This window comes from Sus scrofa, chromosome 4 (assembly GCF_000003025.6).
Source record: "Sus scrofa isolate TJ Tabasco breed Duroc chromosome 4, Sscrofa11.1, whole genome shotgun sequence".
NCBI classification, from domain to species: Eukaryota; Metazoa; Chordata; class Mammalia; order Artiodactyla; family Suidae; genus Sus; species Sus scrofa.
This window is the reverse complement of record NC_010446.5, coordinates 94,479,024-94,500,092: the sequence shown is the minus strand read 5'-3', so window position 1 is coordinate 94,500,092 and position 21,069 is coordinate 94,479,024. Positions and strand designations below refer to the sequence as shown.

The window sequence follows — 21,069 nt, the reverse complement described above, 5'->3', positions numbered from 1 at the left end:
ATAGGCAGGGTGGAGGGTAGCTGCGTGGAAACCGGGACTGTGGGCTTTGGCTTTAGGATCTGCCCGGGATCGAATGCTCAAAGCCCTCAAAAGCAGTCGACCTGGGCCTGGGTGGGTGCCGGGCAAGACGTCAAGCGCTGGGGGCTGGGTCTCGGTCACGCCCCGCCCATGCGTGAAGGGGCGCGGCTGCGCAGCGCTGGCCGGTTGTGCCAGCGCCCCTCCCCTCCAGTCTGTGTGGGCTGGGCGGGGTCCGTGGGAGCCACAGAGGATCCCCGACGCCGCTGCGGAGCGGTTGCAGGAGGACCCTGGTGAGGATGGCCTTTGGGTGTGGCTGGAGGGATAGGGCACGTGGGGTGGGGCAGGAGAGGGGGAGCAGTGAAAAATGAATAGACAAGGGGCGGGGTGGTAGCTGGACGATGGAGACAACTGCAGAGAGAATGGAAAGACATGCAGGTTCTCGGAGCTGGATGAAGGTGCACAGCTGCTGTGGGCTGGAGCCCGGGTTCTATGCGGGCCGACCTGCCAGGCTGCGTTGACATGCTGATGGCTGCTTCGTCCTTCCCCCCACGCCCGCCCCTTTCCTGCATTAACCAGCCAGACGCGCCTCCCCCTCTCATTTCAGAGCATCTGGGCGGGGCCTCTCGGCCCCTTCTGGGAGTGAGGGGCATTCTGGGGGCAGGGCCAGATTGCAGTAGAGTGGATCCCGGGGCCATTCTCAGCCTGGCCCCATCCTTTTACAAGCCCCTGCACCTCCAAGGAGACTGAGAACGCAGCCGCATTCTCTAACCCGTCCCGCCCCATTCCCAGGAGGTTACAGTCGACTCCACCTGCAAACACTGCAGCGGATGCTAATGGCCAGTTGATGTCTGTTTGCATCTCATCTAAATATTGTTTAAGGCGCCTTTCCAGGCCTGCTCCAGCCATCAGTCACCTCAGCGTCCTTCCTGCGGCCCGCACCCTCACTGCTGGTTTCACCATCCCTGTCTTCTAGGTCTGCGTCTGCTGTTGCCAGGTAGGTGGATGTGAGAGGCCTGAGCCTCCTCATTCTCTAGAGGCTACCCCGTCGCCGCCGGCACCATGCTGTCCCCTCAGAGGGCTTTACTCTGCAACCTCAACCACATCCACCTCCAGCATGTCTCTCTGGGCCTGCACTTGTCCCGCCGTCCGGAGCTACGAGAGGGGCCCTTGAGCACATCCCCTCCCCCAGGGGACACCGGGGGTAAGGAGAGCCGAGGGCCTTGCAGCGGGACCCTGGTGGACGCCAATTCCAACAGCCCAGCCGTGCCCTGCCGATGCTGCCAGGAGCACGGGCCAGGCCTAGAAAACCGGCAGGTCCCAGCACAGGAAGAAGAGGGGGCTGCCTCTCCCTCGGACCCAGGCTGCTCCTCCTCTCTCAGCTCCTGCTCAGATTTTAGCCCGGATGAGTCCCCCATCTCAGTCTACTCCAGGGAGCTCCCTGGCAATGAGGATGTCCACCCTCAGCCCAGCATCGTCCCCCTGGAGCAAGGCTCTCCACTGGCCTCCGCCGGCACAGGCGCTTGCTCTCCAGACAGCTTTTGTTGCTCTCCGGATTCCTGCTCCGGAACTTCCTCTCCAACCGGCCCTAGCCTGGACTCCAACTGCAATGCCCTGACCACCTGCCAGGACCTCCCTTCCCCAGGGCTAGAGGAAGAAGACGAGGGTGGGGAGCAGGACCTCTCTACCCCTGACCTCCCAGAAGGTGATGATGGGAAAATCGATGCTGGGAAAACTGAACCCAGTTGGAAAATCAACCCCATTTGGAAAATTGACACCGAGAACACAGAAGCTGGCTGGAAAATCACTGAGAACAATAACTCTGGTTGGAGAGTCAATGGGAATACTAACACTAATTGGAAAGCTGAACCTGGAAAATTCGACTCCGGTTGGAAAACTAACGCAGGAATAACTGATCTGGGCTCGAAAACAGATGCAGGGAAAATTGATGGGGGATGGAGAAGTGACGTCAGCGAGGAGCCGGTGCCCCACCGGACAATCACGTCCTTCCACGAGCTGGCCCAGAAGCGCAAACGGGGCCCAGGGCTGCCCCTGGTGCCGCAAGCCAAGAAAGACCGCAGTGACTGGCTCATTGTTTTCTCGCCGGACACGGAGCTGCCCCCCACAGGGTCGCTGGGGGGCTCCCCGGCACCTCCCCGGGAAGTCACCACCTTCAAGGAACTCCGGTCGCGAAACCGGGCCCCGCCCCCACCAGTCCCACCCCGAGACCCCCCTCCTGGCTGGGCCTTGGTCCCGCCCCGGCCCCCACCTCCACCGGTGCCTCCCCGGAGGAAGAAGAACCGACCTGGGTTGCAGCCCATAGCAGAGGGGCAGACCGAGGAGGGCAGGGCGGGCAGTCCCGCAGTTGGCGAGGAGGCCCCAGCCGCGAAGGAGCCCGAGGAGCCTGGCGCGCAAGCCGGCCTAGAGGGTAAGAGGCCGCGGGAGGCATCGAGAGAGGGCTGGGCTTCCACCTCGCCCACGCCTCCAAACCTTCCAACCCCGCCCCCGTCTCCCTTCCGTTCTGTGTCACCCATCCTCCCCGTCCCCTTCTACCAGGGAGCGCTCCGGGAAAGGGAAACTGGGTGGGTCCTTGGGTTACGGGACTAACTCTTTGCTCCCTCTTTCTCCCGCCCCTCCTTGCCTGGCTGCCCATTCCGCTGGCCTCCTTTCCCTCTGCACCTGCCCCGCCAATCCCGCCTGCAGCCAGTTACCCCCTGCTCCCTCAGCCCCTGGTTTTCCGGTTCTCGGCTGACGGGCGCCCCCTGTTGGAGGGTGGGGGCGCAGCCGCAGCTGGGTCTCTGCTCCTGGCCCCTCTGGCTGGCTGGCCTGGCTCTGGGCTGCGGTTATTGGGGGCGCCGAGTCCCCCAGAGGAGCAGCTACTGCCTGTCCGCCTGTCCCCGGTGGGCGCCTATTCGCCTCCGGCTCGGGGGGCCCTGCCCTGCCTCGCCAGCCCTGAGCTGGCACTGCTGCTGTCCCCGCTTTTTCCCAGAAGTAGCACCTTCCCCGCCGCGGCTTCCCCAACCCGCCAGGTACCCGCCCCCCCGCTGCCACCGCCACCTCGTCCGCCGAAGGCCCCTCGCTGGACCAGGAGCCCACCGCCTCCGCCCAGGCTACGTAAGATGGACCCGGGCCAGCCCTGCGAGCCACGCCTCCAGCAGGGCTGCCCCACCCACTCCAAAGCCCCACCCACCCTCACCCAGATCTCTGCTTTAGTTTTTTCCGGGGTAACCCGGCTGGGTGTCGCCCTTCAACCTGGGCGGATTCCAAGTTCATTGGTCCTGGGGAGTCTGGCCCTGCTGGCTCCCTGTGCTGGGCGAAGGTTGCTGCTCTCCCCCGCTGCGTGGCCTGGCCCCTCTCCCCCTAGGCCCGGGCATAGTGGACGCGGGCTTCGCCAGCTTCCGTACTCAGTTTAAGGGGGTCCCAGCAAGTTCATTGTTAGGAACCTTGGGTTCCAGTGGAATTCCCTGGCCAGGGGAGTACCAGCCTGACCCCCACCTTATTCGGGAAGGGTGGAGGGTGAAGTTCGCGGAGCTTATAAGGCCAAAGGGGTTCTGGTCACTCTTTTCCCCTCGGGGCCAGCCCTCCGGCGAGATGCTGGCGCAGGACCCGGGTTTCCCCTTTCCGGCGCCTTCTGGTCTCCCAATCCTTGGGTCTCCTCTCCTTCTGTCTCTCCTCCCATTCCCGTCTGTCTGTCTTTTCATTGGTCCAGGCTCCCCACGTGCTCCCTGGGTCCCCGCGGGCCTGACCGGGGCCTGGGCGGCGGGCACAGGGCTGCGCCTCCCTTCCCTGGCCCTGTCATCTCCCGCCTCACGGGCCCAGCCTGGCAGGCGGGAGGTGAGCGTGGCTGTCCCATTCCCGGACTTCCGGGATCGAGGAGGTGGGAGCTGAGCCGAGAGGAAGGGAAATGGGAACCGGGAGGCGGGGAGCAGGGTGGCAGTACTGAGAGAGGTGCAGGATTTCACTCTGCGAGCCCAGGTGGAGCTGCCTCGGGCTCCGCCCGGTCCTGCGCCCCCTTTCCCAAGACCTCAGGGGCAAGGACGCTGCAGATCTGCAGGAGGTGACCCAGGCAGAAGCCTGGAGCCCTTGGGGTAACCCCCGGTAAGTGTCACTGCATTCTTCTTTCCTCACCCCAGTCCGTAGTTCCTGGTCATTCGCCGGTGTCCCCGGGGCCCAGCGACTGTGGATGGCAGAAGCCCAGAGTGGGACTGGCCAGCTGCAGGAGCAGAAAAAAGGTAGGATGCCCTGACTTTTGACCCCTGGCTTGGGAATCAACTTCTCCTCACTTAAGTCTTCCCTCTCTCAGGGTCAAATGTCATAAACCCGCCTCTTACCATCCCTCGGGGTTGCCTGGGGAGAGCAGGGGTCTTTGATGCTTTGTCCCTTCCCCCGACCCAGGTCTCCTGATAGCTGTCAGTGCTTCAGTGGATAAAATCATCTCGCACTTTGGGGCCGCCCGGAACTTGGTTCAGAAGGTGAAGGTGTCTGTGGGGAAGGGGTGGAGGTTGGGGGTGGGGGATGGATGTAGGTCTGAGGGCATAGGAGCAATTGGCGGGGAGAAGGTATCTCTAGACCCCTTGCCCATTGTGCTGCCTCCAGGCCCAGTTGGGGGACAGCCGTCTGAGCCCAGATGTGGGGCACCTGGTGCTGACTACCCTCTGTCCAGCTCTCCATGCCCTGGTGGCCGATGGGCTGAAGCCTTTCCAGAAGGACCTCATCACTGGGCAGCGTAGGAGCAGCCCCTGGAGCGTGGTGGAGGCCTCTGTGAAGCCAGGTGAAGCGGGAGGATGTGGGACAGGGCAGAGGGCAGGGCTTGGGGCCTGGCTGACAGTGTCGTGTGTCCTCAGCCTCCAGCACCCGTTCCCTGGGGACACTGTACAGCCAGGTCAGCCGCCTGGCCCCGCTGAGAAGCAGCCGGAGCCGCTTCCATGCCTTCATCCTGGGCCTCCTCAAGTGAGTGGCCGCCTTCCTGGCACCCCTCCCATAGCCTGGGGACTGCAGGGGTGTCATGAGTGGGACCTATGGTGGATCCTTGTGTCTTCAGAGAAGGCCTGCTTTCAATCTCCTCTCCCATCCTGTACCCACAGGGGGCTGGAGTCCTCCCCGCCCCTGAACTTCTCCCTCCTCTCTCCCCAGCACGAAGCAGCTGGAGGTGTGGTTTTCCAGTCTCCAGGAAGATGCAGGTCAGAGGCTCAAGGCCCACAGGGTGGGGTTGCTGGGCTGGGTGGGTGGGAGGGAAAGGGATCTGTTCTGTGAGTTCCTCCAATGCTAGAATGATCTTATTACTGTTCTACTTTAACCTCTTACAGGGAGTCAGTCCCCTTACCCATAGGAGGAACCACCCACATGCTCACTGTAACCTCCAAAGCCTGGGTTATCTGGCCTCTGCCTTCTTCCCCCGCCTTCAGGGCTGGGGCATTCCCTGGTCCTGGGACAGTCTCCTTTCCTTATCGTCCTGCCCCAGGCCCTCCTTTTGCTGTCCTTCCACCCAGAGCTGGGCTCCCTGCCCCTTGTGCCTCTTCCTTAACTTTCATTCATCCTTTGGGTCCTTCTTCAGTGAGGCTCCACCCCCACCAGAGTCTAGACTAACTTACCCCTACCCGGCAACCTGTGGGGTTGCTCCCACGGCCCTCAAGTCCTCCTTTTTGTTGCTTATGTATCTGCCACCACAGGTTCTAGGTGTGTCTCCCTCTCCGGGCTGTCTGCAGGGGTAGGGATGTGGCAGCCCTGCACCCCCTGCCCCCCTGTCCCAGCATAGAGTAAGGCTTGCGGGGGAGGTCTGCTGATGGGTGGGTTGATGCAGGGAGGCCTCTGGGACAAGGGGCTGATGTTAGCCTGCTTTCCCCAGGCCTGCTGTCCCTCCTGTACCTGCCCACCGGATTCTTCTCCCTGGCCCGGAGTGGCTGCCCCTCCTTATCCACAGAGCTGCTACTCCTGCTGCAGCCACTGTCGGTGCTCACCTTCCACCTGGATCTGCTCTTTGAGCACCATCACCACCTGCCCCTGGGCCCGCCTCAGGCCCCTGCCCCCTCAAGTTCGCCCCCAGCCTTGCAGCAGACTGTGCAAGCCATGCTGCACTGGGGGGGTCGGCTGGCGCAGAGCCTCAAGGGGGCTTCCGGGCAGACCCCTCCAGGGCCTTCAGCCCCCTCAAGCCCTCCCACCCCAGGCAGCTGGTGGGAGCAGCTGACCCAGGCCTCCCGGGTCTACGCCTCTGGTGGCACCGAGGGCTTCCCTCTTCCCCGGTGGGGATCCAGGCGTCACGGGACTGCAGCCGAGGTTGCACAGGAGAGGTCCCTGCCCACAGAGGAAGCAACACCAGGCAGAGGCGTATGGCTGGGGAGACTCTTTGGAGTGCCTGGGGGCCTCGCAGAAACTGAGAGTGGAGCCCCCAAATCCAGGTAATGGAGTCCCTGGTCCCCTCCATGATCTCTGACCCCCCTCAGAGCCCCCTGTCATCCCAATTTAAAACTTGATGGGACAATCTACTTTTCTACAGCTATGAGCTAAAAATGGTTTCTTTTTTTTTTTTTAAACTTTTTTTTTTGGTCTTTTTGCCATTTCTTGGGCCCCTCCCATGGCATATGGAGGTTCCCAGGCTAGGGGTCCAATTGGAGCTGTAGCTGCCGGCCTACACCAGAGCCACAGCAACGCAGGATCCGAGCCGCGTCTGCAATCTACACCACAGCTCACGGCAACGCCGGATCGTCAACCCACTGAGCAAGGGCAGGGACTGAAACCGCAACCTCATGGTTCCTAGTCGGATTCGTTAACCACTGTGCCACAACAGGAACTTCTTTTCTTTCTTTCTTTCTTTCTTTCTTTTCTTTTCTTTTCTTTTCTTTTCCTTCCTTCCTTCCTTCCTTCCTTCCTTTCTTTCTTTCTTTTCTTTCTTTCTTTCTCTCTTTCTTTCTTTCTTTCTCTCTTTCATTTCTTTCTCTCTTTCTCTCTCTCTCTCTCTTTCTCTTTCTCTCTCTCTTCTCTCTTTTCTTTCCTTTCTTCCTCCCTCCCTCCATCCTCCCCTCTCTTCTTCCTTCCTTCCTTTCTTTCTTTCTTTTCTTTCTTTCTGCCATTTCTAGGGCTGCTCCCGTAGCTTACGGAGGTTCCCAGGCTAGGGGTCAAATTGGAGCCTACTACGCCACAGCCACTCAGGATCTGAGCTGTGTCTGCAACCTACACCACAGCTCATGGCAATGCCCGATCCTTAACCCACTGAGCAAGGCAAAGGATGGAGCCTGTGTCCTCATGGATGTTAGTTGGATTGTTTCCGCTATGCCACAATGGGAACTCCCAATGGTTACATCCTTAAGTGGTGAAGTTTTAAAAGTTATATAACTACATACAGAATGTCTATTTTGCCTCTTGGCCCTCAAAGCCCAAAATATTTACTTTCTGGCCCATTAGAAAAAAAGGAGAAAAAAAAAAATTTCTGACTCCTGCTCTCGGGTTTGACCACTGGTGGCTCTTTCCTGGCTTCAGGTGCTCTAGCGACCCTTTGGATTTCTCGAAGCCTGCTAGTTGCACAGGTCCCTTTATGGCTTTTGGTGTTATAGCCCTTTGTTGTCACCTCCCTAATTACCCTAAAGATAACTGTATGCCACAACTGCCACTCTGCCCTCAGCAGTGACACACTCCTGACCTCTTTGGAACCAGTCAGGTCCCTTAGCCTCTTCCTCCCTCCCTGGGGACTTGGGATCTTCTTCTGGAGATGGGGTGACCTGTGACCCTGTATCCTTTCCTCCAGGAGACCATCCAGCTGGCTGCCCCCGACAGTGAGTATGTTGGCTCTGATGAAGTGGGGGGCACCTCCCGAGACCCATTCTTCTCCAGAGGAGCTTAAGGCCTCAGCACCCAGCATGGCGCAGACCCATAGGTAAGGGTTGGGGGAAGCGCTGGTGTGCATGTGTGTTACCTATGTGTGTTTTCCTGTCTTCGCAGAGTGGATGGAAGGTGGCGTAAAAGGCCTGGGGCTATAAAGTCAGACAGTGCTTGGTTTGCGTTACATCTTTGCTGTTTATTATTGGTGTGACACTAATTTCTCTGAAACTTAGTTTCTTTCTCTGTTAAAAGAGGATAACTTAGGAATTCCCTTGTGGCGTAGCGGGTTAAGGAACTGGTGTTGTCACTGGGTCGCTGCTTGGGTCGCTGCTATGGTGTGGGTTCGATCCCTGGCCTGGGAACTTCTGCGTGCTACTGGCTTGGCCAACAAAAAAGAGGATGATCGATATTTTGGTTGTGGTTATTGGTTATTGTTAAGACTAAACAATAATTTAGTAATTATGAAGTTACTTAGAAATTACATAAATAACAATTTGTATAGTTTCATAAAAGCATTTGACACACAGAAAGTATCCAGTTAGTGGTAACTTTTACTACTATATGTATATAAGAATGTACCCACTTGTGTCACTGGGGAACTGTGCTTCCCTTTAGTGGGAACTTCTAATTTGGCACCAGGAGCTGCATTGACTTCAGGGTCTGGCTTCTCTTGGGTTCTCTCAATCCATTGAATTAGGCTTCTTGATTTTTCTGTTCAAGTACTTTTCAGATACTTACTATGTGCTAAGCATGATGCTGGGCGAGGGAAAAGAAAGGAAAACCTGTTGGAGACTCTGCCCTTAAGGAGCTTGTAGTCCAGTGTGGATATCAATGAATAAACAAGCAGTTACAGGGAGCTCCTGTCATGGTGCAGTGGAAACGAATCTGACTAGTATCCATGAGGTTGTGGGTTCCATCCCTGGCCTCGCTCAGTGGGTTAAGGATCCGGCGTTGCTGTGAGCTGTGGTGTAGGCTGGCAATTGTAGCTTCTATTCGACCCCTAGCCTGGGAACCTCCGGATTCTGCGGGTGCAGCCCTAAAAATACAAAAAACAAACAAACAAAAAACCAAACCAACAAGCAGTTACATTTCTGTGTGATAAATACTCTAGGAAAGGAAGACCCGAGTCCTTTAGGGCCAATAGACAGGGCTTCCTCCCCAGGGTGGGGACTCAGGGAAGGTGCGGCATGTGCATCTGGCAGAAGGAATAGGGTGCAAAGGTGGAGAGGCCCTTTGTGGTGGTGAGTGAGGAACTATTAGTACGTGATTAGTTGTGGCTGGAGTGGAGGATGCTGGCAGCAGGGATGGGGAGGTTGGAGGCTTCATTAAGGCCAGTTAAGGAACCTGGACATCACTCTGAGGCAGTGGGAGCTGTTGAAGGGTCTTAAGCCTGGGGATGAGATGCTTGCTTATATTTTAGAAGGATCTCTGACTGATGTCTGGAGAATGGAGCTGGAGAGGCCAGTCAAGATTCAGGCAGACTAGGTGGATTAGATGCAGTGGTCCAGAGAAAGGACAGAGGCCTAAACTAGGTTAACAGCTGTGGAACTGAAGAGACAGATCAATGGGGTAGTGGAAGATACAAACACCAAACAGGTTTTTTGTTTTTTTTTTTTTTTTTCCTTCAAATAGTAAGTGGAGAAATCAAATCTTTTTTTTTTTTTTTTTTTTTGTCTTTTTGTTGTTGTTGCTATTTCTTGGGCCGCTCCCGCGGCATATGGAGGTTCCCAGGCTAGGGGTTGAATCGGAGCTGTAGCCACCGGCCTATGCCAGAGACACAGCAACGCGGGATCCGAGCCGTGCCTGCAACCTACACCACAGCTCACGGCAATGCCAGATCGTTAACCCACTGAGCAAGGTCAGGGACCGAACCCGCAACCTCATGGTTCCTAGTCGGATTCGTTAACCACTGCGCCACGACGGGAACTCCCCAAACAGGTTTTGGTGATGAAGTGGATGTAGAGACTGAGACACTCTGTTTTTTTGCCAAGAGCAACTAACTGGACGGAAGGTGGTGCTGTTTACAACAGGGGACACGGGAGGAGGGACTGGTTTGGAGGGTTGCCATTTAGTTTGCATATGTTGAACTTGAAGCAAAGAAGAATGGTGCAAATCATGTCAAATAAGCAGCTTAAGAGTAGGTTTGGCGCTCAGGAGAGGGCGGGGGCCCTAAATACAATCACCATGTTGGTAGACGGTCCCCATGTCTCTTCCAGAGTCCTGTCAGTGTCCACTGAGCTGAACCAATAGGGACACAGCACACAGAGGGAAGGGGAGGGTGGGACAGCTGGGCACCCCTGCCTTACTTCATCCCAGCATCTCCTCCCCGCTCCTCACAGGGCGGTCCGGGCTCTCTGTGACCACACTGCTGCGGGACCTGACCAGCTGAGCTTCCGGCGTGGGGAAGTGCTGCGTGTCATCGCCACTGTGGATGAGGACTGGCTCCGCTGTGGAAGGGACGGAGTGGAGGGGCTAGTGCCTGTGGGGTACACATCCCTTGTTCTCTAGGCCCAGGACCTTTTCCTTTCCTGCAACTCTCTCCTTCCTGTCACCTGGGAATGGAATGAACACTCACCCACGTAATCTGATCATCCCTGAAGCACTTTCCCCGTCTGCAAAATGACACTTTCCTCCCACGTCCATTTCTGCCGTGTAAAATAAACTTTCCTTCTTCCCTCCCATGCCCATTTATAATGTGAAATCTGCTCTTCTTCCAAATATATAAAAAGGAATTTCCCTCCATGCAATCTTTCCTCTTTCCAGTATGCATAAGGGAATCTCTCTCTTCCTATCTGCAAAATGGAACTCTAACCTTCCTCTATCTTCTTCATCTGTAAGTAGACTATGCCAGTACCGTATATGCCTCAGTCCCAAGACCAGAAGGGCCTCTAGTCTTCTTCCTGCGTATGGAAACTTCCCCCACTTCACCCACCCCATGTTGCCTGTATTTATGATGTACTCATGCTATACTAGGTGCTGAAGTTTGGACACCCCTGGTGGGTGGGCCTGTGGTGTTGGTCTGCCTCTTTCCTCCTTTGTCCCAATAAAGAATGGGAGTTGAGTGTGTCTGTCACTGTTGGTTTCAGGATACAGGCCGTAGGGGAGGGAGGGAGGGAGAGAGGGAGGGAGGCCCTCTAAGGGGGAGCCCAAGGGAGATGCTTCCTTCTTAACCCAGGTCCAGTTCTTATTGTTGCCTGAGGAATTGCGAAGTAACTCCTGATTGTGCCAGACTCTCAGAAGTGCCTCTCTGGTTTGAGACTGGATTTCCTTACGTGGTGAGACTGATGTGGTAGGAGGCCGAGTAGATACGGGAAAGTTGGAAGACTTAGTCCTTAAAATTATAGGCATCAGATTTATATCAGAGGTGATGGGAAGGATTAAAGGATTTAAAGAAGGGACACATTAAAAAAAAATTTTTTTTATGGCCACATCTGGGGCATATGGAAGTTCCCAGGTCAGGGATTGAATCTGAGTCGCAGTTTTGACCTAGGCCACAGCTATGGCAACGCCGGGTCCTTAACATACTTGCCAGCCTGGGAACTGAACCACCATCTCTGCAGCGACCTGAGCTGCTGCAGTCAGATTCTTTTTTTTTTTTTTTTTTTGGTCTTTTTGCTATTTCTTGGGCCGTTCCCACGGCATATGGAGGTTCCCAGGCTAGGGGTCAAACGGGAGCTGTAGCCGCCGGCCTACACCAGAGCCACAGCAACTCGGGATCTGAGCTGCGTCTGCAACCCACACCACAGGCTCATGGCAATGCTGGATCGTCAACTCACTGAGCAAGAGCAGGGACTGAACCCGAAACCTCATCGTTCCTAGTCGGATTTGTTAACCACTGCGCCATGTTGGAACTCCTGCAGTCGGATTCTTAACCCATTGTGCTACAGTGGGAACTCCAAGAAGGGACACATTTTTTTTTTTCTTTTTAAGGGCCGTACCCATGGCATATGGAGGTTCCCAGGCTAGGGATCGAATCGGAGCTAGCTATAACTGCTGGCCTACACCACAGCCACAGCAACTTGGGATCCAAGCTGCATCTGTGACCTACACCACAGTTCACAGCAACGCCGGATCCTTAACCCACTAAGGCCAGGGGTTGAACCCGCAACCTCATGGTTCCTAGTCAGATTCCTTTCCACTGTGCCACGATGGGAACTCGAGGGACACATTTTTTTTCTTAATATCACCATATGGGGATATAATTTTAGAAAGCATAGTAACTTGGCATTTATTACTTTGTTAAGAGTTAATGAGTTTCCTTCCAGTCTTCTGAAATGAGAATAACTAAATGCTCTACAGCTTTGAGAATGGGACTGGAAATCACTATGATTGCCTAGAGGAGAATCACTGAAAGGATGTAAGAATAGAAAGCTATAATCATATCCAGGCAACAGGAAAGTTAGGAGGAAGCTGAGAACTATGAGGTGAAACACAGGGAAAAGAAATCTAAGTTTTCTTTCATCTTTGAAAGTTAAAACAGGCTGGTGTTGGGAGAAGGGACTTGAGAAGATAAAAATCTTCAAAGCTTTGGAAGTGCTCAGGGGCAGGGTTGGTTAAACGCAAATGTCTCCTACTTTTGCCATTTTCTAAGATTTTATGTTCCCTATTCCTGGTCAATATATGTTACTCACCTGCTCCTTGCTTTAATTTTGCTTTTTGTGTTTGGCAGCCTGCTCCATTTTTAGACCTCAGTTTGCATTGCAGGTATTTTCTAGGGCGTTGTTTCTCAAACTGTCCCACAGCCTCTGGGAATTCCTAGCTATATTCTAAAGAGTGGGAATACTCAAGTATACAAAGTTTCTTCAATTGCAAGTTACTACTGCAAAAGAAGTTTTGTAACGTAGTATAAAAATAAAAGGGAGATATGGAAGGCTATGACTTTGGGACCAACAGTTCTTTCTTTTTAAATTTTGTGACCATGCCTATGGCATGTGGAAGTTCCCTGGCCAGGGATTGAATACAAGCCACAGCTGTGGCAATGCCAGCTCCTTTTAACCCACTGTTCGAGGCTGGGGGCTGAACCTGTGCCTCTGCAGTGACCTGAGCCGCTGCAGAATTCTTAACCCATTGCACCACGGTGGGGTTAAGCTTCTGAGCAATTACATTCTAGCTGAACTCAAAGCCTAAATGGCTGACTCATATCTGTCTCTTTCTCTTTTCCTTCTGGCACCCCTATCATAGGATGTTGGTGCGTTTAACATTGTCCCAGAGTTCCCTTAGACTGTCTTCATTTCTCTTCAATCTTTTTTCTTTCTGTTTCGCATCAGTGATTTCCACTAGTCTGTCCTTCACCTCGCTTATTCGTTCTCCTGCCTCCTGTATTCTGTTGGTTGCTTCTAATGATTTTTTTGTTACTGTATTTTGTATCTCTGCTTAAGTTTTAAATCTTGTATTTCTTTGCTCAATGTTTGCTGTAAATTATCAATCCTTACCTCCAGTTTATTTCCAGTGTGTTGCATTATCTTCACTATTATCAGTCTTAAGTCTTTTTCCTGGAGGCTGATAATCTTCAGATCATTTAGCTGTTTTTCTGTTTTTCTTCTTTTCTTGCTCCCTTATCTGAGTTATAGTTCTCTGCCTTTTCATTTTTATAGGTTTTTGGTGTGGTCTCCTTTTTGCAGACAATAGATGTCTGCCCCCATTGTGGCTGAAGTTGGTACCGGCTTGCTGCAGGCTTCCTGATGGGAGGGACTAGTGCCTGCCCACTGGTAGGTGGGGCTGATTCTTATCCCTCTGGTGGGTGGGGCTTTGTCTCAGGGTGAGATTGGAAGTGGCTGTGTCTGGGGGGGTCTCTAGGCAGCCAGTAACTGCTGGGTGGGGCTGTGATCCTCACCTAGATTATTGTCTGGCCTGGGGTCTCAGCCCTGAAGGGTGGGGCCAGATTTTCCCCAAATGGCCACCTTTAGAGGGACACAGGCTGATGAATATTCCAGAGAACTTTGCCTACAATGTCCTTCCCCCACATAGAGCTATAGTCACCCCGTTTTCCCAGGAGATCCTCCAAGAACTGCAGTCAGGTCCCAGATTCCTATGGAGTCTTTGCTTCGCCACGGGACCCAGTGCACATGAAAGCCTGTGTGTGTCTTTCAAGAATGGGGTCTCTGTTTGCGCCCCAGTCCGGTGGAGCTCCTGTGCACAAGCCCAACTGGCCTTCAATGCCAGATACTCCAGGGGTGCTTTCTCCCAATGTCAGCTCTCTAGGCGTGGGGACCTGATGTGGGGCTCAGAACTCTCACTCCCATAGGTGACTCTCTGTGATAATAGTTACTTTCCCGTCTGTGGGCTGCCCACCTGGTGGGTTATGGAGTTGCTTACCTCACATTAATCGCCGGTCCTACTGTCTTGATGTGGCCTCCTCTTTGTCTTCTGGATAGGATATCTTCTTTGAAAGTTTCAAGTCCATCTGGTTGAAGGTTGTTCATCATTTGTTTGTAATTCTGTTGTTTTTATGAGAGGTGACTCCAGTGCTTCTAGTCTGCACTTAATCTCTCTTATCTTAATCTCATCCTGTCTGATTTACATCTGGCACAAAATTTTGTTAGGTCTTTCAGTGTTGGCAGGAATGGGTTTATGCTAGTGATCTTAGTAGGATCAGGCTTTGGCTCCCTCTGACACTTTCCTATTTGTGGATCAACATAAAGATTCTGGAGTTCTGGCTCCAGCACTAGTTACTAGGTGATATCTGGTAAGTTACTTAATTTTCCTGAGCTGCTGTTTTGCTTCTACAAAATGGGAATAATAACTACAGGGGGCTATTATGAGGATTAACTAACAAGCTCCAAGATCGTTAGGCAAGTTACTTGGACCTTTCTGTTGCTTCAGTTTTCTTATCTATAAAATTGGGTTTTGGTATTGACCTAAAGGGCTGTTGTGAAGAACAATATAAATAAATGAATACATGCAGACTGCTTACAATTGGAAATGGTCTAACATAGTGGCCTAGAAAAGGTAGCCTAAAGTTACTGTCAACCTTGGAGGCTGTTAATGAGTATTAGATGATGTCTATGTGTTGCAAAGGATAGAAGGTGTAGATGATTATTATTTACACTGACTGGTTAGGGCTCGGCCCAGGCCAAAAAGATGGTAGTATTGAGGAAATGGCTTTATCCAATAGTCAACACTGGTGAGTATGCCCAGGTAGGGCCCAGGATGGTGCTGATGTGGTTTTAAATCTATCACTTTGGAAAGAGGAATGGAGAAGAGCGAAGACCCCGGAAGATAAACAGAAGATAGGACAGGGGAAAAAAAATACCAAGCTCACCACTCCACAGTTAGGAAAAGTTTTTGCCATTTAATACTAGACTTTCAAGGATTGAGATGCAAGCTTTTTATGCAATTACATCCAATGTTAAAATTGGTAATACATAATTTACAAAGATTAACATCAAAACAATCATCTATTTAGATATGCTTTTGTAAAAAGGAAATATATTAGCAGCATTTATATTTTCCGCAATCACACAGCCTACAGACATGCAGACTAACTCTGTATCTATTTGCAGTGATGTAGTGCTTTGCCCCGCATTTCAAACACCAAAACCCGCCTGGCAGCTAGGGGGTTCTTTTTATTTCGTTATTATAAAATAACTGAAAAATAAAAAAAGGCATTAATTTCTACACCAGTAAGAAAAAACAAGTTTTTGCACTTACCTAACATTTGATTGTCTAAAAAACATTTCAGTTTTTAGTCTTTCAACAAAAGAAAGATAAAATGACAGAGCGTAGTGTCTTTTGCTTCTGTTCTCCCATTTTACAAAGATTTTTTTCTTTTTTTTGTCTTTTCTAAAATTTTAGTGTTTAACACTATTAAAGGAAATATTGAATTTTAATCTCTTTCTTGTCATTTTCCTGCTTTGACTAAAAGGAGACTGAGACCCCCAAAGTGCCCCTATTCCCACCTCCCTCCCACCCAGCTCCCTGCAATGAAAACCAAAAGAAACCACTCAAACGGGCTTGGACATGCGATTTTTCCAGCTCCACACGTGAGTATCTTATACCCAGGTCTCTTAGTAATGTACAGTGCTTCTCTACAGTAAGAAAATACTCCAAACTATTTTCTTAATTCTCTTTTTTCTTTAATAAAATATTTATTCTGCTTTTTCTCTGCTCAAGGGGATCTTTGGCACCCCCCCGTCTCTTTTGTTTTATTTTGTTTTTTTCCTCAAGATTGACACAGAAAGGAGAAAAAGAAAGATTCAATGGAATGGAAGGTGGTCAATGTTTCTACCTAAATAAGTCAGAGCGTCGTCATCATAAGAGGAAATGTACAATTAGGACAGCGTTGGTCCAATATTAGAGAAAAGTAATGGGGAAATGTTTACTATTGTATTGCTTACTAATCACGCAGCAGATATATATATATATATATACATACATATATATATACACACACAACTTGGCACATTTAAAAACCATCTTTTCTCTTATAAGAACATCTAAAACGTATATGCATATGTATGTCTGAGAAGACAAAGCAAAGCTTTTTAAATTTTATTTTTAAAGAGACAGTATTGTCTGGTAACTTCTGGTCAAGAGGATGGGAAGGAGACACCCTGGATATCCCTCCCAATGGTGATGTCATCAGGAAGGTGGAGGAAAGATGGGACTAGGGGTAGGGAGAACGCACTGTCTCTTTAAGAGAGGGACATTGAAAACTGTACAAGTAAAACAAGAAGTAGTGTTTTCAATTGATAATCTACACTCACAACAAATACTCTGATAGGTGAATACTGCTCAACAGTTTATGTAGTGACTTTTGTTGGAGGGTGGTTAGAGTTCATTTTTATGTAGGTTTTAAAATGATTTTATTTTGAAATGAATCTCCATTCGCACAGCACAGCAGACACACAAGAACCACAGCGCATAAATAGCACGTGTGCTGGCGGGGGCCTGGCCTTCTCATTAGGAAAGAGTATGTTCGGCAGGTTATGAAGGTTAAAACAAAAATAATTACAATAAGTACTGTGCCCTTCTGACCCCATGGGGGCCTTCCCTATTCCATGATTCTATTTTGGGGAGGAGAGGTAGGGAGAGGGGCAGCAGTGGCAAGTGCTTTGAGTTGTCAGCTCACATTTTACTTTGACCTGGTTGGGCAAGAAAGGAGAGAGAAACTTCTCCTAGTCAGGGATCCGGAAAGAGGCTCCAGCTACTCTTTCTGTCTTAGGTGTCTGGGGTAGCTCTTGGAGCCTATAAGGAACAGACAGGAGAGGCGTGGGGATTCTGGCCCTATCCCTTTGGGGTCTGAATTATACCTGGGTATAGGAAGCAGCTTCTTAGCAGTGTCTGCAGAATCAGAGGATGACACAGAAAGACCCAAGCTGGGGGGAGGGGCAAGTGCTGTAAAGTACCAAAAGATTCTGGTCATCCCCACTGTGCTCTGCCCTCCACCCTACATTATTAACCCTCAGGGTGAAGCAATGGAGAGGAAAACAAGTTAAACTGAACTGTGTTAGACAGATCCCCTTCCTCCTCCTCTCCACTAGCTCCAAGGTTTACTAAGTACCTAATGTCAACGACATGGCCCCATTCCCCTGCTGGACGGACCCTTCCCACCCCTGTCTATACTCAGAGAACAGGAGGCAGGACTGTTAGCTCCACTGGATCCCAAATGCTTGAGGTTCTCATTCTGAGGTTCACTTCCGAAAGCTGTTTTCTGGGATAAACAAAGTACGCCTTCGAAGTTTCCTGCCTGATCCTTCCTCCAGCAAGTAGGTCACATCGATGGCTGAAAACAGAACCAAGGAGGCTCATCAAATACTACTCTTCCACTCCTTATTCCAGATTTGAGCTCTCAGATCACAGTTCAATGGTTCCTTTTCTTTCTTTTTTTTTTTTTTGGTCTTTTTTTTTTTGACTTTTCTAGGGCCACTCCTGCGGCATATGGAGGTTCCCAGGCTAGGGATCAAATTGGAGCTGTAGCCGCCGGCCTACGCCAGAGCCACAGCAACTTGGGATCTGAGCCACGTCTGCAACCTACACCACAGCTCACGGCAACACCGGATCCTTAACCTGCTGAGCGAGGCTAGGGATTGAACCTGCAACCTCATGGTTCCTAGTCGGATGCGTTAACCACTGAGCCATGACAGGAACTCCTCAATGGTTCCTTTTCTGGCCTGTAAGCAATATAGGCCTTCCTCTGGCCTAAAACTGTTCTCCAGGGAGGAGATCCTATTACTTCCCACAGTTTCATTCCCAAAATAAATCTAAACATAAGCCCATGAAAGAACCATACCATTTTAAGAGAATATTTTTCATTCTAGGCAAGTAATTAGAAGTTGTTCTTTTTCATTCCCTCTCTGCTAATTCCCCATTCATCCTAAACCCTAGATATGAGTCTGATTCTTCTTACCATTTTTCCCAGGGATTTTTTCAAGGAGGTTGAGCAGGATCTGGTTGAGTCGTTCTCGTTGATTATGCCGGCGTTCCTCAGGGGTACAGGCTGCTTGGGGTTCTTGATTACTTTCCTGTGTTTTTTTTTCACTCTCACTGACTTCAGCAGTGGCCCCCTCCCGTTCTGGCTCCACCAGGCTGGGCATCTCATTGGCTGCTTGCTCCTGACTGGCCAGAACCTCTTCAATCAAGGGTAGAGCATCATCGTCCTGGCCCAGGTCTTTTAGGGGTGGCTTTGAGCGCTCAGACTTCCAGGATGATCTGCAAGAAGGGAATGTAAACTTACTAATTCTTTCAGGATATGTAAATTTAGAGGAAGGCTAAAGCAGGGCACTTGGGGATGGAAAGGGAATAAAGGGAAGAGAGCTCCTGATGGCTTGAGAATCTGCAGTTGAGCTGTAAGAGCCTTGGCTCAAGAGGTGAGAAACTTTTTTTTTTCTGCTGCAGCATGCAGTGGTTTCACGTGGGATCTCAGTTCCCAGACCAAGGACTGAACCCGTGCCTCAGAGGTGAAAGCACTGAGTCCTAACCACTAGACCACCCAGGGAACTCCCAAGAGGTGAGAAACTTGGCTATAGTCTTTATTTTTTAAAAAATCACTACCTTTCTTGAAATTTAACTTCTATTTATAAAAGTCAATTTTTCTTCTTTTATGAATCCCTAAAGAAGAGCAGAGCTGGTAGAATGCTTAGTTAGTTCTGACTGCTTCATGAGTACAGAGAAGTATGGTCCAACCTTGTGATACCCATAGTCCAACTACAATCATCATTTAATCGGAATTTTTGCTTTTCCTGAATTTCTTTTCCTATTACCTGTTTTTTTTTTAAAATTGAAATATAGTTGATTTCCTTATGTTAAGCTACTGATGTAGGTAGGTAAAGTAGTTATGTTACCATTCAATAGAAAAGGAAATTGAAAAAAAAGCCTGCAGTAATTTCTCTAAAAAACATCTTTCTTTTGTACAAAACAAGCACAAAAACTATGAGCTCAAACTGCTCAGCTAAAACTGCGCACCTCTAGTTATTACTACTTTTTTAATGGCTATATCCATGGCATATGGAAGTTTCTGGGCCAGATATTGAATGTGAGCTTCAGATTCGACCTAAGTCCCAGCTGAGGCAATGCTGGATCCTTTAATCCATGTGTAAGCCAGGGATCGAACCTTCACCTTTGTAGCGACCTGAGCCGCTGCAGTAGGATTCTTTTTTTAAATTATTATTTTAGGGCTGCACCTGCAGCATATCAAAGTTCCCAGGCTAGATGTCAAATGAAAGCTGCAGCTACCCACCTATGCCACAGCCACAGCAACATGGGATTCAAGCTGTGTCTGTGACCTATGCCATAGTCCACAGCAATGCTGGATCCTTTAACCCACTGAGCAAGGCTAGGGATGGAACCTGCGTCCTCATGGATACTAGTTGGGTTCATTACTGTTGAGCTGCAATGGAAATTCCCTGAAGCAAGATTCTTAACCTACTGCACCACAGCAGGAATCTCCCACTTCTACCTACTTCTGTTTCTTGACAAAGGTCCTAAGAGCTGATACACCTTAGGGTAACAAGGCAAGCTTAGAGAAATCTAAAAAAATCTAAAAGAGATTTTTCCAAATCTGTCTAGAGTTCTGTTCCAAGTCCTTCTCTTTCTACAATCTTACAAATCTCTCTCCCTGCCCCAACTAAGGCTCCAAAATGAGACCACATCTACTGACGTCTAGTTCTTCCATTTTACTGTTGGCACTATATTGGGCTACTTTGCCAGAGACTTCCCAATCCTAGGGGTGGGGTTGAGTGGGTAGGTGGTGGTTCTCTTGCTCCATTTAGGTTGTTGGTTAATTCCTTGGGCTCCTCACACCCCCAATGGGACTCACCTCCCTCCATTCCTCTTGTAGTTGTCTGGGACATAATGAGGCTGCAGGGAAGAAAAGGAAGTGATAAGTGCATTGTAGAAGCTGGAGAAGCTGGATCAGATGATCCGGGCCAAACTCAGGATAGGGGACATGGGGAGACAGGGAGGTAGGGAAGTAAGGAAAGAAAAAAACTGGGCTAAAACCTTTCAAAGTTGGGGGACTGTGGGGTTTTTTTGGCCACACCACTGAATATGGAAGTTCCTGAGCTAGGGACTGACTCTGAGCTGCAGTGTTACCTACATCACAGCAATGCCAGGTCCTTAGCCCACTGTGCCACAGTGGGAACTCTGGGTTATTGTGTTTTAAGGTCAAAAGTTCTTTACTTGTATTAATACAAATAAGTCACAGTGGTTTTTAGAGTTTTTAGAGACAGTAGAAGGGATAGACTCACAATTATTTTTGGCCATCCCAACTTTTAAGTAGTTAAGGTGGGAGTTTCAAAGCTAATCACTGAGCTGTTGACTGAGCAAGCCAAATCAAAGAATTCTATATATATGTATATATTCTTTTTATGGCCACACTTGTGGCATATGTAAGTTCCTGGGCTAGGGATTAAACCTGTGCCTCCACAGTGACCCAAGCTGCTGCAATCAGATTCTTAACCCACTGTGCCACAGTGAGAACTCTGTGACCAAAAAATTCTAAATGAAAGGCAGAGCTTGGTTGGTGGTGGGCAGAAAGAATATAAAATATGGTTTAGAAAATTTTAAAAAATACTAGGAAAAATAGGAACATAAAGGTTTGCTTTCTGGTTAGACTATTTCTAAGCACTACAGGATTATTACTATGAATTCTGATAGGCCAACTGAAAGAAAACTCATGGATGAGGAGCTTAGCCCAGGGTTTCATTATAGCAAATGGATGACCAAAATTTATGAAATGATGATGAATGGCACAAAATAATTGGAGGAATATATTCACAACAGTTTGAAAGAAATAAAATAACA

General features: G+C 50.2%; 2 protein-coding genes across 21 annotated transcripts in view; one reads left to right on the top strand and one right to left on the bottom strand.

Annotated features, from left to right (window-relative positions):
• RUSC1 (RUN and SH3 domain containing 1) lies at positions 100-10,891 on the top strand. Of its 13 annotated transcripts, none has more exons than XM_013997003.2 (12): positions 100-308; positions 992-2,443; positions 2,719-3,129; positions 3,725-3,892; positions 4,149-4,247; positions 4,411-4,493; positions 4,612-4,786; positions 4,860-4,965; positions 5,149-5,195; positions 5,861-6,410; positions 7,754-7,882; positions 10,167-10,891. In XM_013997003.2, exons 2-12 carry the CDS (start codon positions 1,078-1,080, stop codon positions 10,333-10,335), a joined length of 3,303 nt encoding a protein of 1,100 aa, XP_013852457.1. In that variant the 5' UTR covers positions 100-308; positions 992-1,077; the 3' UTR covers positions 10,336-10,891. The 13 variants fall into 13 exon arrangements, with proteins under 13 accessions (XP_013852457.1, XP_013852458.1, XP_013852461.1 ...); XM_013997004.2 differs by having other exon boundaries at positions 4,411-4,487; positions 10,167-10,888; XM_013997007.2 differs by lacking the exon at positions 3,725-3,892 and having other exon boundaries at positions 10,167-10,888.
• ASH1L (ASH1 like histone lysine methyltransferase) overlaps positions 15,099-21,069 on the bottom strand; it is a 187,463-nt gene continuing 181,492 nt past the window's right edge. For all 8 annotated transcript variants that reach the window (XM_021089697.1, XM_021089694.1, XM_013997002.2 and 5 more), the window contains 3 exons: positions 20,084-20,124; positions 18,176-18,477; positions 15,099-17,551 (listed from right to left, as the gene is read on the bottom strand). In XM_021089697.1, the coding sequence (XP_020945356.1) occupies positions 17,460-17,551; positions 18,176-18,477; positions 20,084-20,124 (435 nt within the window). In that variant the 3' untranslated portion in view covers positions 15,099-17,459. The remainder of the gene's footprint in view (positions 17,552-18,175; positions 18,478-20,083; positions 20,125-21,069) is intronic.